This window comes from Beta vulgaris, chromosome 9, assembly GCF_026745355.1.
Source record: "Beta vulgaris subsp. vulgaris cultivar EL10 chromosome 9, EL10.2, whole genome shotgun sequence".
Lineage (NCBI taxonomy): Eukaryota > Viridiplantae > Streptophyta > Magnoliopsida > Caryophyllales > Amaranthaceae > Beta > Beta vulgaris.
The window spans coordinates 54,558,884-54,577,689 of NC_079210.1; the positions used below are offsets into that span (position 1 = coordinate 54,558,884).

Genomic DNA, 18,806 nt, shown 5'->3' on the forward strand with positions numbered 1-18,806 from the left:
AATTGAACCATTTTGTTTTTCATGTTTGCCGAAATATTTTTTTGAACGCCAATTTCTCTAATTACGTATAAGTAAAAAATTATAAAAATTTAATAATTTAAATCATTCCGTTGAGACGAATCTAACAAGACCCCTTGATTATGTTATTTTCCTTGAAGTTTATATGAATCATATAAATATTTAACAACCACCCAAGAAGACATGATAGAAAAACATTGCAAAATGAATTACTCCCTCCGTCTTTTTTTATTTGCTACATTTTGCCATTTAGGGGTGTTTCAATTTATTTGCTACATTTGCAAATATTTCTATATATAGTACATAGGTCCCACACTTTATTTACAAATTTGCCATCACTCCTTTCTTGATTTTGTAAATGTTTCCATATATAATACATAAGTCTCACAATTTACCTATTTACTTTTTTGTTAATTCCATTTATGTCAATGGTCCCCACTCCCTCCTTGATCTTTGTGAAAAAGTGCTTGTAGCAAATAAAAAAAGACCGAGGGAGTATATATGTTGTGCTTAGCTATTTTGACGGCAACCAAAAGGCAAATACTTACTCGATATTTCAAGTAAATCAGCAAAGCAGCTTCTTCAGAACGATCGTACACAATTAGCCGCATGTTCTAAGCTAAACATTGGCTCAAAACCATACGATAATTTCTGAAGGACAGAAGAAAGACAATATCAAAGAACAGACCTCCACATTTGAATTAGCCTAAAGATCATACTTCTATATAGCAAACCTTGATCTCATAAATACTACAAGCTTCGTCTGGTAGACTGTAGTGTATGAGGGATCCAGTACACTGAACCAAAAAATGGTGCAGTAGGAAGTCAGCATTTCATATATAACTCCATACTACTGATATGAGCACGATGACAATATTGCGGAAGAATGGTGGGATTACAAAATCTCACCAGTCATATCATAGCACAAGTCACCATTGACCGTCCTACATAGGGGATTCATGATAGTTGCCAGAGTTGCACCATCAGGCACATACATTTTGAGGCAAACATGCTACTTTTCCATCACTGCTTTTACGGAGTTCATCCAACGAATGTATTCAGCCTTCTCTTTATGATTTACATATTTGTGCAAGTAAGCGCAAAGAGAATCATCTATACCCCTTTCTTCCAAAAATTCATAGAGTGAATCTTGCAGCTCATCATCCAACTCCCTGTAAAACACAAAATGCAGATGCATGAAAGAATCAGCAAAACCACTGCGAAGAGAATATCAGACAGAAAAATGAAAATGTATTTGCAAATTGCAAGTGTTGGATATGTGGCCCAAATTCTCTAAGCCCAATTTCTAAGTTGATATGGTGCAAACCAATATCTAGCTCCATCTCATTTCATATTCACACTATAGAAATATCTATGAAGATCTTGCATTACATCATGAATTCTAGGGAAATCATGATGATGCAACGTGGAATCTTTCACATTTTGGAAGCATGAATTTGCTGCAAGTTCTCAAGATTTCCAGAGGTATATTGCCGCCATATACAAACTATAAATAACTGTTGGGCATACTTGATGGAGATCATCCACAAATCCAAGAAGCCATACATACTAAGCCTTCCTACCATATTAACCCTCCTTGTTTATAACCCACTTTGTATAATTAATCCACTATTCTTCTTTGTAATACTCTTTAGTGATTTATTATATAGTGAGAGTGTTATTGTATTACTCACCCTCTTAACTCAAGTTCCTATACTCTCCTATTTTCATATAGTGGATTTTGGGTACTTGTCATCCGTAGGTTTTTTGCTTCTATTTGAGGATTTTTTTTCCACGTTAAATTATTGTGTATCCATCTTTTATTACTTTTCTTGCCATACATTTCACACTCTATTATTTTGCACAATCTCTACATTTTTAATTTGCTTCCATTACGCACTCACAAACCTAACAGCAAGTCTGTCATAAAAGAATGCTTTCTTGCAGGAAAAGAAGCAACCCGGCAAATGCACCAGATCTATTTTGACTCAAGAGTACCAAGCCCTAGTAATAGAAACTAGTATGCCTTCAATGGAGATATTTACCTTTATATAGTATGAAAGCTACATCGACAAGAGTGTTTTTTCTACTTCACTAAATGTTCTGAAATATCATGCGTTGATCTCATGTAATATGCAAGAAAAGTAAAATGGATGAGTGAGTCTTACTTAAATTTAGGTCCCGTATACGGTGGCTGGTGTGGCACCTTAGCTTGCGGTCGCACAAAAAGTTTTGATATAGCTATAGTGTCAGGCCAAGCTGAGCAAATGAACTCCAGAACTTGGTTAGAGTTCATCTTAAATACACTAATGATCATGGAGATATGCAATTGAACATCCTGCCCAGGCAAACCACTTTTCTCACCCTCTCTAGGAACAGGGACTGACCCATCAAACATTGTGACTTCAACTTTAATCTCTTCATTCTCTCCAAATTGTTTTTCCAAGCTAACCCACTTTTCACCAGGCCGTTCGACGACCATAAATCCATTGATCTCAGCAGGTAGCTGTAAATGGGAGCATAATGTTAGTTCATGCTAAAAGGCTAAAGAACAATATAGAGGAACAGAACTCTGGTTCATGCTAAAAGGCTATGGCTAACATATGAGGCATTGAACTCCACTTGAAGATTTTAGTTATCTCAATGGTATTGGTGTGTTATTAAATTGAAGGGTTGGTTATATCATCATTCATACTTCCCTCGTTTTTTAGGTGACTCATTTCGACTTTTGACACTAATAACTTTGAATATCTTTTGTGATTTGTACTTAAGGAAAAATATATTCAGATACGATCAATGTATATTTTCATAATATCAACTTTTTATAATTTTTATTTATTGATAATTAGATAGTGCATTGGTATGTGTGTCCAAGGGAAACTGGATGCTTAAGCAATGAGGCAGGAGGCAAAAGCTCTTATATGGGGATTCATGTAGTTGGAAGAGAAGATGATTACATGAGTAAAAAGAGATTGAGTTATATGTACGATATCGGAGTTTGTCGTATAAAAGACTGCCTACTTTTACATTAAAATTAGGCAATAGTAAGCTCACTATTAAAAAGAGCATTAGCCCTAATGGCTGGATTAATTTCTTTCGATGACTAGTTTAATCCATTTATTAGTAATTAGGTCTATTTTTATACTAAAATTAGACCGTCTCTTCTAACAATTTTTGTAGAGATTGATAGTTGTGAATTGACATGTCCTATAAATCCGGAGTATCAAAATTAGAATCCTTTGGCCACATTGTCGAATTCTGAAGCTAAGCAGAAATAGAGTGTATCTCCAAAGGACAAATAACAAGAATCACAAATTTGCATAATCGAATGCGATACCTGTTGAGGAAGGGGAGGGGAACGATCAAGCTCATACCGAATCTCATTGCGGAGTAGCCGCAACATGTTGCCGTCAATGGCTGACTTTCGCAGGTAGCTACTTAATCTGCGTGTTTGAGTTTGATTTTGATTTTGATTTTGATTTTGATTTTGATTTTGATTTTGATTTTGAACTGAATTTATCGATGGATGAAAGAGAAAGATGGGATGTGTGATATGGTGCTGAAACTGGATACTATGATGCTCAAGTAAGCATACTTTTCGCATTGATTGAAAAGCGCGAGCCATTTGAATATGAATATGGCAGAAGAAGAACGCCGGAGGATTTTTTGCTAGGGTTTTTAACCGACCACGCACTCACGCACCACGAAGAGAGTTTGAGCAGTTAATTCCTTGGGCCACCCTAATTTCTAGCGCCCTTTTCACTTTTGACTTTAGACTTCAGACTTTAGACTTTAGACTTTAGCCCAGACCATTTATGCATACTTGTCCATATTAAACACCAAATTATTCAACAACCTCCCACCAAATTCTCCAACTCCACATAAACAAATATCACCCACTCTATACTAATCATCAAAGTTAGAGTGTGGTTCTTGTTAAAAAAAAAATGAGTGTGGTGAACTGGTGACCACATGAGAGAAAGTATTGGTAACTCAGAGTGAAATGTCAAAATGACATCTTATAAAAAAATTTATATCAAAGCTAAATCAAAGTAGTATCAAAATAGAATACTTTGGTACCAACTCTGTTTTGGTATCAAATTTCAGTTTGGTACCAAGGTTACATTTTGGTACCAAGTAACTCTATTTTAGTATCACTTTAACTTAACTTTGGTACCAATTTTTTGTGATATGTCATTTTGGCATCTCACTATGAGACGCCTTATAACACCTCGCCACATGAGGTGGTAAGCTCTATTACTAGATACAACTTTGGCTGATGAAATCATATTTTTGCTTTCCTGTCAACTAAAAATTATCAAAATTTAGTCAATGTTGATAGAGTAAGTTAACCGCTTCACGTTAAGACTAATCTGAGATGTGATCATTCACACGCGTTTAACTATGATCTAGCAATGTAATTTAACTAAACTATAAAAAATGTTAACTAATTGCAAAAAAAGTGCACCTATCTTTACAGAATAACTTTTAATGAAATTATGTTAACTAATGAATTAAAATTCATAACTATTAACCAGTAAACCATAATTATCAACTCAAAACCACAACATCAACCAAACCATCTAATCATGACCCAAAACAAAAACTTTTCATCTAAACATATAACTAACAATTCAAAACAATAACTATTAACCTGAAAATCATAACTACTAGTATTTATTATCCATCCAAGACCATATTTTATCTTGAAAACTGTAATTACAAACATGAAAACTACAACTACGTTTAAACAATAACTACTTACTCAAAAATATATTAACATGAAAACTGTAATTAATTATCTGAAAATCATAATTCATAATAAGAGATACATTAAAGTTTAGATCCACTGATAGAAGGAAACAATATATTGGATCCAGGTATATATCGAATCTGACATATATGGAAAATAGGTCCCGAGAACCAATGTTATGGATCCTGCGGATTCAAGACCAATACAGGATCATAGCGCATCCGTCCATATTTATACTTTTTTACCTACTTTTTTGTATTTTCAATTTTAAATAAAATATTTTCGCAACTTTACTAGTTCATGCGTTCCTTTTAACTATAACAATTGAGTTTTCACACTATCCAATTCACAATTATAGCTACTAGTATCTTTTATTACTTTTTAGTAAAATTTACAAAAAATTGATATCTCGAAAGGATATAAAAAATTGATTTGATATTTTCAAAATAACGTCAAACTTGGGTGGTTTGTCTCGAAAATTTCCTTTTATATATATGTTAATAGTAATCACTAATCTCTTCTTTTGGATTAGGAAAAATAATTGGTTCAAATACTAACTCCTTCTAGGCTACTAGCATGCATGGAACACTAGCTCAGGGGCTGGGTAAAGCTAAACAGTCCACAAGTAAATGTCTCAATATATTGTTGGGATGAGGATTCAAACCCCTAGACAATGTCCTGGAATTCGGGGTGGTACTTCACTGAGATACCACATCTCCCTCATCACCAAACTCTATTATATATAACAATATATGAAGATATCAAAATAGAAAAAGAAAAGAAAAGGAGATAACTAAATGATTTATTTAAACGAAAAAAAAGTGACACATTTAAACTAAATATTTTTTTTAAAAGCAAAATACAAACACAATTTACACACATTACATGCATATAAGGCTAATCACTCATCACAAAACTCACTAGGAGACCAAGGATATCTTGTCCTAATGGTTAAGATTAAAATACTGTGAACGATAAGTTACATATTCGAATCTCTCCTTCCTTTCTGTGTACTTTATACTGTCCTCGTAGCTTTTATGGATTAAAAAAAACTCATTGGGGACAGTATGATTGTACGTTACTTGATCCCAAAATAAAATGCAAAATGGTAATTCGAAATTTAAAAATTCAAGATGAAGACAGCTCAAAAAGCTGTAACCAACCCTCCCCCTCTGTAGTCTGTCCTGTCGCTACAAAAATCCTCTCCCCCACCTTAGTTAAATAAAATTTTACAGATCCAATAATCCACCCAATCCCATATTCTCATCCTTCAACCTGGAAAACAAAAAAAAAATACTCAGGCACTAGAAATCTGGAATCTATTTATCTATTATCTATGCTGAAATGCGGCTCTTAATAGCCACTAGTGGGATCCGCATGACAGGATTTCTCTGTCTCTCTATCTCTCTTGTAGTTTGAATGTTTGGTAGAGTTTGTTTACTTTACAGTTAAAGTTATCATATTTTTTATGCTACATCTATGATTTATGAGCAACAATCAAAAAGTTGGTAGTAGTATGTATAGTAGTAGTAAATCCTGGTGAAGAGTGAAGAAGAGTGTATTGAAAAAGATAATGTTGTGTAGGAAAAAGTCATGTGTTGATGCTGGTGGTTCAATTCCAGTATACCTGAATGTCTACGATATCACACCATTCAATGGCTATGCTTATTGGTTTGGTCTTGGGGTCTACCACTCTGGCATCCAAGGTAAACACCAAAAACAATAAACTTTGTATTCATTCACACAGTCAGCACTACAATCTTTGATGTTTGTTTTCATCCTAATTTACTTATTTAGTACTAGTTATTATTGTTGTCCCTAGTTCACGGGGTTGAGTATGCATTTGGCGCACACGAGTTTCCGTCGACCGGGATATTTGAAGGGGAACCTAAGAAATGCCAAGGATTTCTGTTTAGAAAGGCCATATTGGTTGGATGGACAGAGTTTATGTCAGAGGAAGTAAGGAAGCTTATGGAGGAGTTGGCTGTTGAGTATAAAGGAAATGCTTATAATTTAATCACCAAGAATTGCAATCATTTTTGCAATGATGCTTCTATTAGACTCACTGGAAATCCTATCCCTACTTGGGTCAATCGCCTCGCCAGAATCGGTAACCTCTACTCTACTCTCCCTAGTCCCTCGATTGTTGGCTCGTAACAGTTAGATGTGTTAGATACAAATTTTCGTGTAATAAATATTGTTTGTGTATATAACATATACTCCCTCCGTCTCATAATATAGTGCTTGCATTCCATTTTGGGTGTCCCCGAATGTTGTTCTTGTTTCCATTTTTTAATTCCACAATTTCCCTTGATTTGCCTAAAAGACCATGCAACCATCATTTATTTTCTCCTTGAAAATAGTTTTTTTTCTTTGTTTATTGAACCTTAGGGTTAAATAAGTCATGTATTTAATACTCTTTCACTCATTATTCACCACCATTCTCTCTCCTAAAATCAGCTTTTTTCCCACAACATAAGTTGTTTACATTCATGTTCCACTTACCTTAATTTTCGTAAAAAAAGAGAAATAAGCACTATAATATGGGACGAAGGAGTATTATTTGGCGTTGTTTTCATCTTATTTGTTATAAGAAAAACAAATAATGTTTTTACATACACAAACAACATTTGTTATACGAAATCTTATGTTGTTGCTTTGCTAGCATCAGCTTTATAATCAAATCTCAATTGCCATGCAGGATTCATATGTAACTGTGTGATTCCAGCAACTATAACAACCACGAAAATCCGAAGCCGGGATCACACAAAGGAAGAGAATGACAATGTTGTTAAAGATGAACAAGATAAGAAAGTGGCATCAAACTCAAACAGGTTTAATACATCTTCATCTTCTTCTTCGTCATCACCTTCTGAAACTGCCCAAACTGCAACTAAAAGTAGCAGGAGGAGAAGATCAGTCACACCTTCTTCACCTTTGATACTGCCTTCTTCTACTAGCAGTAACTCTTAGATTCAAACCTTTTTTTTCTTTTTGTTTTTTGAATTGGGAGGATGCCTCTTTTCCATCCATCAATGCAAATACAAATTCAGTGTCGTCCTATCTTTAATCTTTATCACCAATTCGAATTTCAACTTTAAACTTTAAAGGCCATGTTGTTTGTACAATTCAAGTTTTAAGCTTTAGCTTGTTTCACTAATTATAAATTATATAAACCTACTATGAGTGGAATAATCACTTGCTTTAAATCAGTTATCACAATTAGCTAGTTGAATCAATTTATACTGTTAGCAACTAATTGCAAATTGCCAATGATGGCCTTCAAGTCATTCAGAAATTACAAGCTATCACATAGGCAGAAACTACCTATGTTACTCAGCCACAGATTGAGTATCTACTCGGATATGGGTGTTCAAGTGTCTGGGTTATTTTGTAGAAAATAGTCAACTTTTTAGTTTAAAATGAAGTATTCAAGTAAAGTGTCGTGTCCGACACAAAATCCCGTTTTTGAGGTGAATGAAGGTGTCGAAGTAATACTGAAAACTACAAAGTAGTACTTCCTTTGTTTTAGTAAAATCCAGCATTTTCTTTTTTGGGAGTGGATTAAGATAATCAAATGTTGCGTCTTGGAAAAACAAAAGTAAGATATTTGAAATTTATATGGAGGGAGAGTTTGTTTCTCAATGAAAGAATAGCAAGTGGAAAATTGAACTATGCAAATCATTGAATCAATACTATTATGAGATTCCAAATGCATTATCTTTACCATACAAGAAAAAACCTACTAAGTTTTAGAAAATACAAAAACCAATTAAGTTCCAAGAATCCAAGGAAATCCCACTTTTTGCAATTTATCTTTTACTTTTTGAAAGCCTAATCTTACTTTCTATTACTTCTAGTTTATAATTTGTTGTCCAAGTAAGGCAATATCCTCCGAGAAAGATCTTTCTAGACCATTCAATGGGGAAACCAAGAAGAATTTAAAAAAACGAGGGAAACCTATAGCTAAATAAGTTACTCTCTTCGTTTTTTTTACTTGCAACATTTTTCTAAAAAGAAAATAATTAATTACTTGTAAAAAATTTTACTTTTATTTTTCCTTTCTCTCTATATCTCTTTAATTACATGAGACTCTCTCTTTTTTTCCTCTCTACCTCTCTTCTATCCAAATTTTGCATTGAAGTTGATGAAAAAAAAATGTTACAAGTAAAAAAAAAATAGAAGAAGTATAATAAATCCAGATTAAAGGAATATAACTCACCCTCATAACTCACCCTCAATTGGTAGTATAAGCATGAGAAAAATTCAAACTTACGATTGGAAAAGAATCTTAAAAAGATAGGAATGTGATGGGAAGAAGCGCAAATTAGATCCTGCACCGAGGTGTAGGATGAGCATCCTACACCTTGCCCATGTGGCTGACTTTTGGCAATATTTTTGAAAGTGGGCCAGCTCTTTCTCTCTCATCACGTGAAACAATTTTTTTAATGTACAAATGCATATGGTTTGGTGTACAATAATCTACGAGTGTACATTTAGGGATTTTCAGTGATCAAAGCAATGACCATCAATGTACATTGTGATTTTATTGAATTTCGGTATGAGAATGTAATTGTACATATTGAATTTCATTAGTGAACAAACATCAAACACACCAGTGTACAAAGAATGGAAATTACTCACTTGACATATTTCGGTATGGGACTGTAATTGTACATATTGAATTTCATTACTGAACAAACATCAACACACCCAGTGTACAAAGATTGCAAATTACTCACTTGACATCAACTTCATGAATTGGGTTACTTTCAGCTGGGGGATTGTCATTGTACATTTTGATTTTATTAATGAACAACCATGAAGCCAAGGATGTACAAGGAGGTTGAGTGTGGAAAAGAGAGAAGTGGTGAATTTGGTATGAGACTGTAATTGTACATATTGAATTTCATTAGTGAACAAACATCAACACACCTAGTGTACAAAGATTGCAAATTACTCACTTGACATCAGCTTCAGGAATTGGGTTACTTTCAGCGGGGGGGCTGTCATTGTACATTTTGATTTTGTTAATGAACAACCACGAAGCCAAGAATGTACAAGGAGGTTGAGTGTGGAAAAGAGAGAAGTGGTGAACAGTATATGGGGGGACATCAAATCAGTTATTAAATGGTGAACAGTAAATGTCAAATCATTTACTTTTTGAATTTTCGATTTTGTACATTGGATGTAAGGGGAATGTACATTGGCTGTCAAATCAATTACTTTTTGCATGTTAAATTGTGCGTTTTATTCTTCTTGCTTTGCGTTTTGGACAAGGTGCAGGATGCTCATCCTACACCTTGGTGCACCATCTACGCATTGGGGAAGAAGGGCACCAAAGTTGCTCACTTAACGAGGAAAAGAAGGGCAACAAATTAAAGCCGAGCACTGGGGACTGGGTTTCGCCATTTTTGAGGCATGAAAGAGCAGTAATGCTTACTTTTATAAACAATGGACATTTGGAATTGGAAGACACAATATAGGTAATGATGAGATGAAAAAGGATAGCTATGGCCTGAGGGAGACAATTTTAGTATATTACACGGATAGTATGGGTTTAAAAGTTGCTCAAAGAGACTTAAAGGCGAAGCAAAATGCGAGTTGTTACAGGCGTATTATAGTGAGATGTCAAAATAAGAATAAGAGTTAGCTCAAGTGGATAGAGCGCTCCCTCTTGGCTTCGGCAACAAACACAGAGGAATTACCGAGATTTAAAACTTGCATGAATTAATTTTCCCAAATGATTGCAGATAATAATCACTGCAACAGTTAAGTTGTTGACGAGGAACCATCAAAATTTAACTTAAAGTATGTTGGAGGCAGAGGGGACCAAACGACAATAGTGGAAGCAGCGGGACGTAGGTTGGAGAGATGATTATAGATGGAGAAAAAGGTACCTGCGAGTTGGCAAGAATCAAGCTTATTGCGAAGAGTCCATTTGTTATGGACAAATTTAGCTTTATGGATAATACGGAATCTTTTTGAATGAGTTAGAACTGAACACTATATCATTTCTTTGTTTCAAGATGGTCTATAGTAAGAAGATAAATTTAGTAAGATCACGCTTAATATCTCTAAGATTAGATAATGTTAGAAGGAGCGTTAATTCCACAAGGTAAGAGTTGAGCGAGAATTTATTTCCATATTTGAGTGTTGCTTAGATATTTTTGGCAGATAAGTTAAACCCATAGATTGTTGTAATATGTGAGAATTTTTCCATCCTAATTTGGCAATGAATTAACAGATATATGGTAGACATACGAAACTGTAGTGCACAACAATTTAGAATTTTAGGGCATAGGCCAAAAATCATGCTAATCTGTTGGATTTCAATAATAATAGTGATATTTATTATGACCACCATAAAAATATCCGATGAAGATGCTCAATACAACTGCAAATGCAAGCTAAGACGGGAAAGTAAGGGACAGCAAGTCTAAAAGGTGGATCATGTCATCATGTAAAGGCGTCATATGAATAAAGCGACACCAACAAAGCAACAAATCCAACTTTACATTCAAACTATGGTATCATTATCATAGTTATATAAAGAGGTTAGTTTTACCACACCCACATCACATGGAATTACTGTAAACTAATCAAAACTGGCAAAAGCAATCTTTTCAACGAAGAGTAGCAATATGAATATTAACAACCGTATAAAAAATGAGTTTGAAACATATGTTCGGAGTAAATGAGGCACTATAGATGAAATGACTACACGTCAAGATTCAAGAATATATATCCAGCAATTATAACTTCTCATGAGTTGGATGGTAGGCAAATTGAAAAAAGATTAATCCAAGTTTCTATAGCTGTGGTCTAATAATGATAACCATTTCGAAGTTCTTTCCTGCATTCCCACATCCAAATAAAAAAAAATGAGCACTTTTACAAAAGTAAACACCAGTCTACTATCACGCTTCTTTTGTTGGGATAAATGAAATCGTTTGTACCTCCATGGGAGAGACGGTAATAGTTGATTCTCACAGCAGCGATATTTGCTAATAGAAATTGATTTAGTGTTGCTTTGCTTGCATCCAATCAACGAAGTTGTCCAAAATCAAAGGCCAAGCAAGGTCTGGATCATAGTTGCTGAAGTCTGGGAAACTTATCTGATTTTGATTATATCAGATAAATTAAGACATTTCCACATCAGATGCACATAAAGATCAATACATTAATCTTTCCACATCAGATGCTCATAAAATAAGCAGCAAGAATTGAACCTGACACTTCAATTTCAACATCTTTCATAGTGAGGATGCAGGAGTTACTATAAATCTACAAATCTACGTTCAGCAAAATGACCAACTGACAAAACAACCTTTGCAGTGCAGGTATACTGGACAGCATTAGCAGTATGTTCTTTTTCAAGAGATGATATACATTGATAAATGCAAATAAGACCAATACATCATTTAGATTGTGACTTACATCTCTCTCTACATCATGAAATGCAACACATTCTATAGGCATCATCATGTTTACTGAGTTATCTTTAACTAAAGCACCATTATCACATAAATGTCATGAATTTAAATTCCGAGCTTCATTGCATGACGCATGCAATATTGTCAGAATCTGCTAAAGCCAAAAGTTGTTGGCCCACTTCATCTGAAGCCAAAAAAGCCATTACTCATAGGCTTCTGATTAATATGGGCTTAAAGAAAAGGTTCAATTGAACTGTTTCCACTTCTTACTATGAAGCAGAAGAAGGTCATTACATTTGAGATCAAGGATCAATTAGAACAAGCGGAATATGATAAAAAAAATTCACAAACATGCAAAAAGAAACCGACTCGATGTCGATCACATTAAAGAATAATTGGACCCAAATGCTTGAGAATCATCACTATACCTCATTGCAGAACCGGTAAAATCCCATCCACTGGTCCATGTTTATGACCTTGTAATCAGTCTGAGCCTAAAGCACAAACAATTGAGTTAATTATTCCTTTCCCTCTCCCATTTGATCATTTTTACTTTCTAATTAAGCTACAATCATAACAGCAGAAGAAAAATCAGCATCTGGATCTATAGGTAATTTCTAGTTCTGGAAAAATTGGATAAGCTACGAGTATTAGTGTAGCTTATACAGTTATACCAAATAAGCTCAGTATGATAAAACCACTTTAACTTGGAAATTTCAACCATTATTATCTTCTTTTGCATTTTTGATGTATAAATATTGTAAAAGCAGTAATTAAAGAGTTTTCAAACCACATGTTCAGAGCATATTCAACTACTTACTTTCAAATATTCAATAAAGTAGTCAACTTGGGCTCTGAATTGGGATCCTAATACAAGATCCAACAATTGACAGATGCTTTCAATATCAATACTCTTCTGCTTCTCCTCTGGAAAATGGAAAAAAGGGACCATATAATTTGGCAATGGTGTTTGCAGATATGACAGGCTACCAAATGAAAGACAGTCCACATACCTGTCAGACAGTAACGGAACGCATACTGGTAGAAGTCTACAAAATTTGATGTCCTCCTAACCTTTTATAAAAACAAAAAGAAAAAAAAAGTGAGCTTATGTTCACAAGAATCACAATATCTCACTTCTTTGCCCTTCCCCCCTCCTTCACAGTGGTGTGTGAGAGTAAATAAACATACCTCTTTCTCAAGCTCAGGGAGTGTCTTCTTCAATTTTGCAATTGTATCAACCCGCAACGCCTTGAGGCCTCTCCGCCACTCTTCCTGTGGAAAACATTATTTTCAACCATCAGCAAAAGTAACATTAAAAGATATACAAAAAGGAAGAGGGTTGTTTGATGCAAAATAAGATGACAACCTTTCCAAATTGATCAACTGTGGTTTATAATTACAGGAATCAAGTACCAATTACCAACAGCAGTCAGCAGCAGACAAGCAGTATGCAAAAGTGTTCATAGAAGACAACAAAAATTAAAACTTAGCCAGACAACCCATCTTTTCTCCAACTAAGTAATCTCATCCCAATCCAATGACCGCAACATCAACAATATCCTAATGCCTCTAAAAGGCCTCCCACCTGTGCAAGGAAGGGGGTCAAGCATAAACAGCCTTTGCTCCTCCTGGTGACAAAGAGGTTGTTCCAGTTGACCAATCATTCAATGTTCAACGACCATCTGCTACTTCACAAAATTAAGATATGCAACTTAATGAAGCATTTTCAAATTTAGCTCTTCATAATCAATCATCCAAAAGCCAAAGAGCCATAAATCTTGGGCTTCATTGAAAAGGGACAAAACTGTGATAGGATCAGTAATGCAAGCAAGCAAAATGACTACCAAATTTCAAGCAGCACAACTTCAGAAAAAGAGGATGATGTCTCAGAATGCTCAAATAAAAAACACTCACATAACTGTATATGTCACCCAAAAATACAGGTTGAGTAAAATGTCACAATAAATAAATAATAAACAGAATTTGCAACTTCAAATCGAACAAAAGGGAAAGAAATAATTCCTAAGAAGACAAAAGACCTTATGGTGACAGCCCCCCCCCCCCCACACACACACAGAAAAAAAAAAATTACATCGTTAAGGATGATGAAAGGGAGTTCAGAAAAAATCCAAGGGCTTGCATCATGAGTCTCATGACTGAGACAGGAAAAGTGACCCGTAAAAGGGTTTGGGTCTAATGTACATAAAAAAAGACTTTTTGTCCCAAACTATCTTTGACTTTCAAGTTTTTGCGAGAAACTACCTTATAAAAAACTTGTTGTCCCAAACTACCTTATTTTTACCATTTTGTTGTTGGCAACTACCTAATGCCGGTTTGCGTTTCAGTTCAAAAATTGTGGGAGAAAGCAAAGTTAACCTTGGAAATTTTTTGAGATTCGAGGAGACTGTGAGGGTGATTGTTTCAATTTTAGTTTAAGTAGAAGAAGAATTTAATGATGGATTGGTGGTACAAAATGTCGATATAGATATAATATATAGAGAGCGCACAAGGAAATAGGGAAAATAGAGTGGGGAAAATGAAAAAAAAGGTTTGAAGGGTTCAAGTTATATTACGTGACATTGATAAAATTGGAAAAAAAAAGTCAGCCTGGAAATCGGCATAGGATCGCTGTCAACAACAAAATGATAAAGTAAAATAGTTTGGACAACAAATTTTTAATAAGGTAGTTTATCGCAAAAACTTAAAAGTTAAAGGTGGTTTGAGACAAAAAATCCTAGAAAGAACAAAATTCCACAAGGATGCGCAAGATATGTGAAGAAAAAAATGCTTACCAGAGTGAAGTAACCCTGTTTCTCAGCGATCATTTTCCTGAAACAAGAAGCAGCCAACAATGAATATACAAGACAATTTTGCAAAAAGGTTAAAATAATCTCTCCATTTTTCTGTTCTTTATGGTTGGCTTTACACTGTTTCCAAGGCAGAGTTACAATTAATATCGTTACTTGGATATCAGTAAAGATTGCGCAAAAGTGGTATCTTGGTGATACATATTGGGATGAATTAACAAGGTCCCGGTTAATTTATATTTTTCTCATATATTAGTGTTAATATATCATACATAGTTAAATTTTGTCTCTACTACTGAGACTTTCCAATCAGATAGAACAAAAAATAACAGAGGGAGTATTAATGAAGGAAAAAATAGTTGCAATCCTTACCAAGCAAGCATTAATACTCTAGCATCTGTATGATCGACTTCCAGGTCTGAACACAAAAGCTCTATACCTTCCGGACTGCATTACAAATTACATGTGTAAAAAAATACTTATGGAGTTAATACGAAGTTTGACTTAAAGACAAGAGGAAGACAAGAACTTGGGACACATTGAAGAGAACCCTCAAACAGCCAAAATTCAGAAAAAGGCTTACAATCATCATATGATAAAAACAAATTATTGTGCAAGGCTATTAGCATTAACAAGAAGCAGAAGTACAGTTGAACATCATATAATGGCACAATCAAGATATTAGACATGTACTTCCTTTTCATCGGTTCATATAACATCATTATTACCATATATGATCTAGTAGAAAAATATTCATGTCGTTCAATGGCAGAGTGCAAAAATACCAAAACAGATTACTAAATAATCTAGAAAGCTAAACAAGACAACTCACATCCTGGTTAATTAGAAGCAATCCGAACAAACAGCATAAATCATAACAAATCTGGGTGAATTTTGCGACTAATTTGGTCCAGTCTACTTATCCAGTAGATGACTGGTTTGGTTTATATTACAGCTAGTTAATTGTAACTATAATCGTAAAAAATCAACACTAAGGGGGGGAAGGAAAAAAATCAGGAGCTCCATTTAAAGTAAAAAACCTGACTATGATGTTCATTTTAAAATAAACAGTCGGCGATCAAAGTGGAGCAAACAAAACGGCATCATTATAAAGAACTTTAAGAGCACACTTACTCAATCATACCCGACGATTTATTAGCATATGTATAGAAAAATTGATCAATTCTTTCCAGCTCCTTTGAACTAGCTTTATTTGAAGCTGCACGAGAAAATTGAAGGGTAATTAATGATTAGCAATTCGAGGAGCAACAATGATACTTCTATGTAATATAGACAACCCCAAGACCTAAGTCGGCAACTAATTAGACTTCTCCAAATTCACACGATACATAACAAGATAAACAGACGATAGTCACATAAGAAATACACAATCTTGCGCTATGGAAATCACCAATATAACAAAAAGAAAGATTCAACCAAAACCGAGAAGTTGAACTCCAAATCAGTCAGTAAAACCCACGATTAGAATTCAAATCAAACTTCAATTTAAAAGAAAAGAAATTCTGGTCAAAACATAAAGAATTATACAAAATGGATCATAAAAGAAAAGGAAATCTAGAGAAAAAGTACCGGAGCGGAAGAGATCACCGGAGGCGTTAACGGCAGAGGAATTAGATTGTCCCGTTTTCTTTGATGAAGCGCGAGGCATCCTTCGAGGAGTTGGCAAGAAAAGAGAGGAAGGAAAGTACGACAAACCCTTTTTTCTTCTTTTCCTCCTCAAGTGGATAAAGAGGCTAAGCTAACAATATTCTAATGCCTGTAAAAGGGCTCCCACCTGCACGAGGAAGGGGGTCAAGCATAAGTAGCCTTTGAGGTTGTTCCAATTGACCAATAATTCACTGTTAAACGACCATCTGCTACTTCACAAAAGTAAGATATGTAACTTAATGAAGCATCTCAAATTTAGCTCTTCATAATCCAATCATCCAAAAGCTTAAGAGCCATAAATCTTGGGCTTCATTAAAATTGGACAAAGTGTGTGATAGAATCAGTTATGCAGGCAAGCGAAACGACTACCAAATTATAAGTAACACAGTTTCAAAAAAGGAGGATGATGTCTCAGAATGATCAAATAAATAACTTTCACATAACTGTGTATGTCACCCAAGAATACAGAAAACAACCCCGGAACAAGGAGCAGCCAACAATAAATATACCACACAATTTTACAAAAAAGGTTGAAATAATCTCTCCATTTTTCTAGTAAAGTTCAATCTGTCCTCAACATCAGCTACTATATACTTCAAATTGATTTGCAAACACGAAAGTTGTTCACAATTCACAATGCATCAAAACTAGTTAATCATGCTACAACACTCATAACATATACTGTAATATAAATCACACTTACACAAGGTTTCCGTCGGGCAAACACCTCCTGAAAATACCAAATTCAGAAAAATCAGGGAAAATAAAATAAAATGAAAATTCAAACACAAAAGTTAACGAGTTAATCTAGAAATTAAAAACAGGTCACTCATAATTTCAAGTCATCAACGAACGAAAATGACATCAGATCAGAAAAACCCTAATTTTGTTTCAGAAAAATTCAACAATTTTCTTGATTTTCTTTAAATTGATTGATGAATACTTGATGAAGATAAACATGAGAAACAAACATGAATAAAGAGGATAAAAATAATACTTACAGATATATCTGATATATATTGTGGAAAATGGGTTCGACGACTCTCTCACTGACTCTCTTTTTCGATGGAGGCGTTGCAGCGGAAATTAGGATTGCTGGTGTCGTCGGTGGTTGAGTTTGGAAGGAGGTGAGCGAGTGGGAGGGAGAATTTGCGAGGTCGAAGAGAGAGAGCCGGTGATGAGTGTGGGGAAGAGGGGTAGGGGGTGAATTTTATTGGGATAAAAGCCCAAAATTCAATCTAATTCGAATTGGACTTTTATTATGTTTGATTTGGATTCGCATTGAGATTTTTTGAAAAATTACTAATATTTTAAATTGGGTGGTATGGAGGATAATTGGATTTAAAATTCTAAAATAATCGAATAGTAATTAGGTCCTATATTTTATATTTATGATTTTGCTTAACAAATTCTTAAAAAAAAACTCAAATGGTCTGGCAACTCTTCTCTTCCCCTAAGAGTTAAAATCTTCACTTGTTGTTGTAAAATTGAACCTATTGTGTAATTGAACATATTATTATTATGTTGTTGTTGAACCTTCTATTATGATGAATTATGAGTTTGAAATGAATTATTAGTTGTTATTAGTTTATTAATGATTTTTTATGTGATTTTATGAATTATTTATATTATCGAACACTTTATTTTGATGCTCGCGTCAAATTTATATCATTGAAAAAACGGAACCTACAAAAAATGGATAATTCGAACCGATTCCAATTGAAAATTTGAACTGGATTGCTTTAGACTCAAACTCTAATTGGTTTGTATTTGCATTGGAAAATTAAAATTTAGATTTTGTTCGTATCGTATTGGATTACCCCTAAATTCAAACCATACACCGAACCTTCACCCCTCTCGAAAGGGAAAATGAGAGGACTGCGAGGTTGAAGAGGCAAGTTTCTATTTTGAAAAAATAAGCTGAGGATAAACCTTGACAAGTTGAATAAATAACGAGATCTCAATTTGCCTAGGTTGAGAATCGATCCCAATACCTCTTGTAACAGGGAAGCTTTAACCACTAGGTTATCCATCACTCTTGATCGAAGAGACAAGTGCGGGAATTGAGCGAAGGGAGTTTTAGTGGATATATAACTCCAAGAAAGGGTCGCGATTTTTTGG

General features: G+C 34.4%; 3 protein-coding genes across 8 annotated transcripts; 1 reads left to right on the plus strand and 2 right to left on the minus strand.

Moving 5' to 3' along the window:
• Positions 1 to 535: 535 nt before the first annotated feature.
• LOC104904896 (uncharacterized protein At2g39795, mitochondrial) lies at positions 536 to 3,797 on the minus strand. Of its 4 annotated transcripts, XR_007269876.2 has the most exons (5): positions 3,356 to 3,797; positions 2,187 to 2,524; positions 928 to 1,190; positions 753 to 815; positions 536 to 669 (listed from the first exon to the last, which is right to left on the minus strand). XR_007269876.2 is itself a non-coding variant. In XM_010693315.4 (3 exons), exons 1-3 carry the CDS (start codon positions 3,641 to 3,643, stop codon positions 1,031 to 1,033), a joined length of 786 nt encoding a protein of 261 aa, XP_010691617.1. In that variant the 5' UTR covers positions 3,644 to 3,797; the 3' UTR covers positions 536 to 1,030. The 4 variants fall into 4 exon arrangements, 1 of the variants encoding a protein (XP_010691617.1); XR_791668.4 differs by having other exon boundaries at positions 536 to 815; XR_007269875.2 differs by having other exon boundaries at positions 753 to 1,190.
• Positions 3,798 to 5,861: 2,064 nt separating this feature from the next.
• LOC104904897 (deSI-like protein At4g17486) lies at positions 5,862 to 7,847 on the plus strand. Of its 2 annotated transcripts, none has more exons than XM_010693316.4 (3): positions 5,862 to 6,477; positions 6,594 to 6,881; positions 7,473 to 7,847. In XM_010693316.4, the coding sequence occupies exons 1-3, from the start codon at positions 6,345 to 6,347 to the stop codon at positions 7,742 to 7,744; spliced, it is 693 nt and encodes a 230-aa protein (XP_010691618.1). In that variant the 5' UTR covers positions 5,862 to 6,344; the 3' UTR covers positions 7,745 to 7,847. The 2 variants fall into 2 exon arrangements, with proteins under 2 accessions (XP_010691618.1, XP_010691619.2); XM_010693317.4 differs by having other exon boundaries at positions 6,340 to 6,477; positions 6,575 to 6,881.
• Positions 7,848 to 11,394: 3,547 nt separating this feature from the next.
• LOC104904899 (uncharacterized) lies at positions 11,395 to 17,914 on the minus strand. 2 transcript variants are annotated; one of them, XR_007269624.2, is made up of 12 exons: positions 17,687 to 17,914; positions 17,389 to 17,415; positions 16,608 to 16,812; positions 16,152 to 16,236; positions 15,390 to 15,464; positions 15,003 to 15,039; positions 13,399 to 13,482; positions 13,221 to 13,281; positions 13,028 to 13,134; positions 12,636 to 12,701; positions 11,731 to 11,889; positions 11,395 to 11,627 (listed from the first exon to the last, which is right to left on the minus strand). XR_007269624.2 is itself a non-coding variant. In XM_010693318.4 (11 exons), exons 3-11 carry the CDS (start codon positions 16,684 to 16,686, stop codon positions 11,794 to 11,796), a joined length of 690 nt encoding a protein of 229 aa, XP_010691620.1. In that variant the 5' UTR covers positions 16,687 to 16,812; positions 17,389 to 17,415; positions 17,687 to 17,914; the 3' UTR covers positions 11,395 to 11,793. The 2 variants fall into 2 exon arrangements, 1 of the variants encoding a protein (XP_010691620.1); XM_010693318.4 differs by having other exon boundaries at positions 11,395 to 11,889.
• Positions 17,915 to 18,806: the final 892 nt, after the last annotated feature.

Coding starts and splice junctions, on each gene's coding strand:
- LOC104904899 (XM_010693318.4), bottom strand. CDS start 16,686: ATGCCTCGCGCTTCATCAAAGAAAACGGGACAATCTAATTCCTCTGCC. Junction 15,040..15,389: donor AGAGTATTAATGCTTGCTTG/GTAAGGATTGCA, acceptor TTCTTGTTTCAG/GAAAATGATCGCTGAGAAAC. Junction 13,282..13,398: donor TCCCTGAGCTTGAGAAAGAG/GTATGTTTATTT, acceptor TTTTTATAAAAG/GTTAGGAGGACATCAAATTT.
- LOC104904896 (XM_010693315.4), bottom strand. CDS start 3,643: ATGGCTCGCGCTTTTCAATCAATGCGAAAAGTATGCTTACTTGAGCAT. Junction 2,525..3,355: donor CCCCTCCCCTTCCTCAACAG/GTATCGCATTCG, acceptor TCCCATTTACAG/CTACCTGCTGAGATCAATGG. Junction 1,191..2,186: donor TATACGGGACCTAAATTTAA/GTAAGACTCACT, acceptor TGTGTTTTACAG/GGAGTTGGATGATGAGCTGC.
- LOC104904897 (XM_010693316.4), top strand. CDS start 6,345: ATGTTGTGTAGGAAAAAGTCATGTGTTGATGCTGGTGGTTCAATTCCA. Junction 6,478..6,593: donor CTACCACTCTGGCATCCAAG/GTAAACACCAAA, acceptor TGTTGTCCCTAG/TTCACGGGGTTGAGTATGCA. Junction 6,882..7,472: donor CAATCGCCTCGCCAGAATCG/GTAACCTCTACT, acceptor ATTGCCATGCAG/GATTCATATGTAACTGTGTG.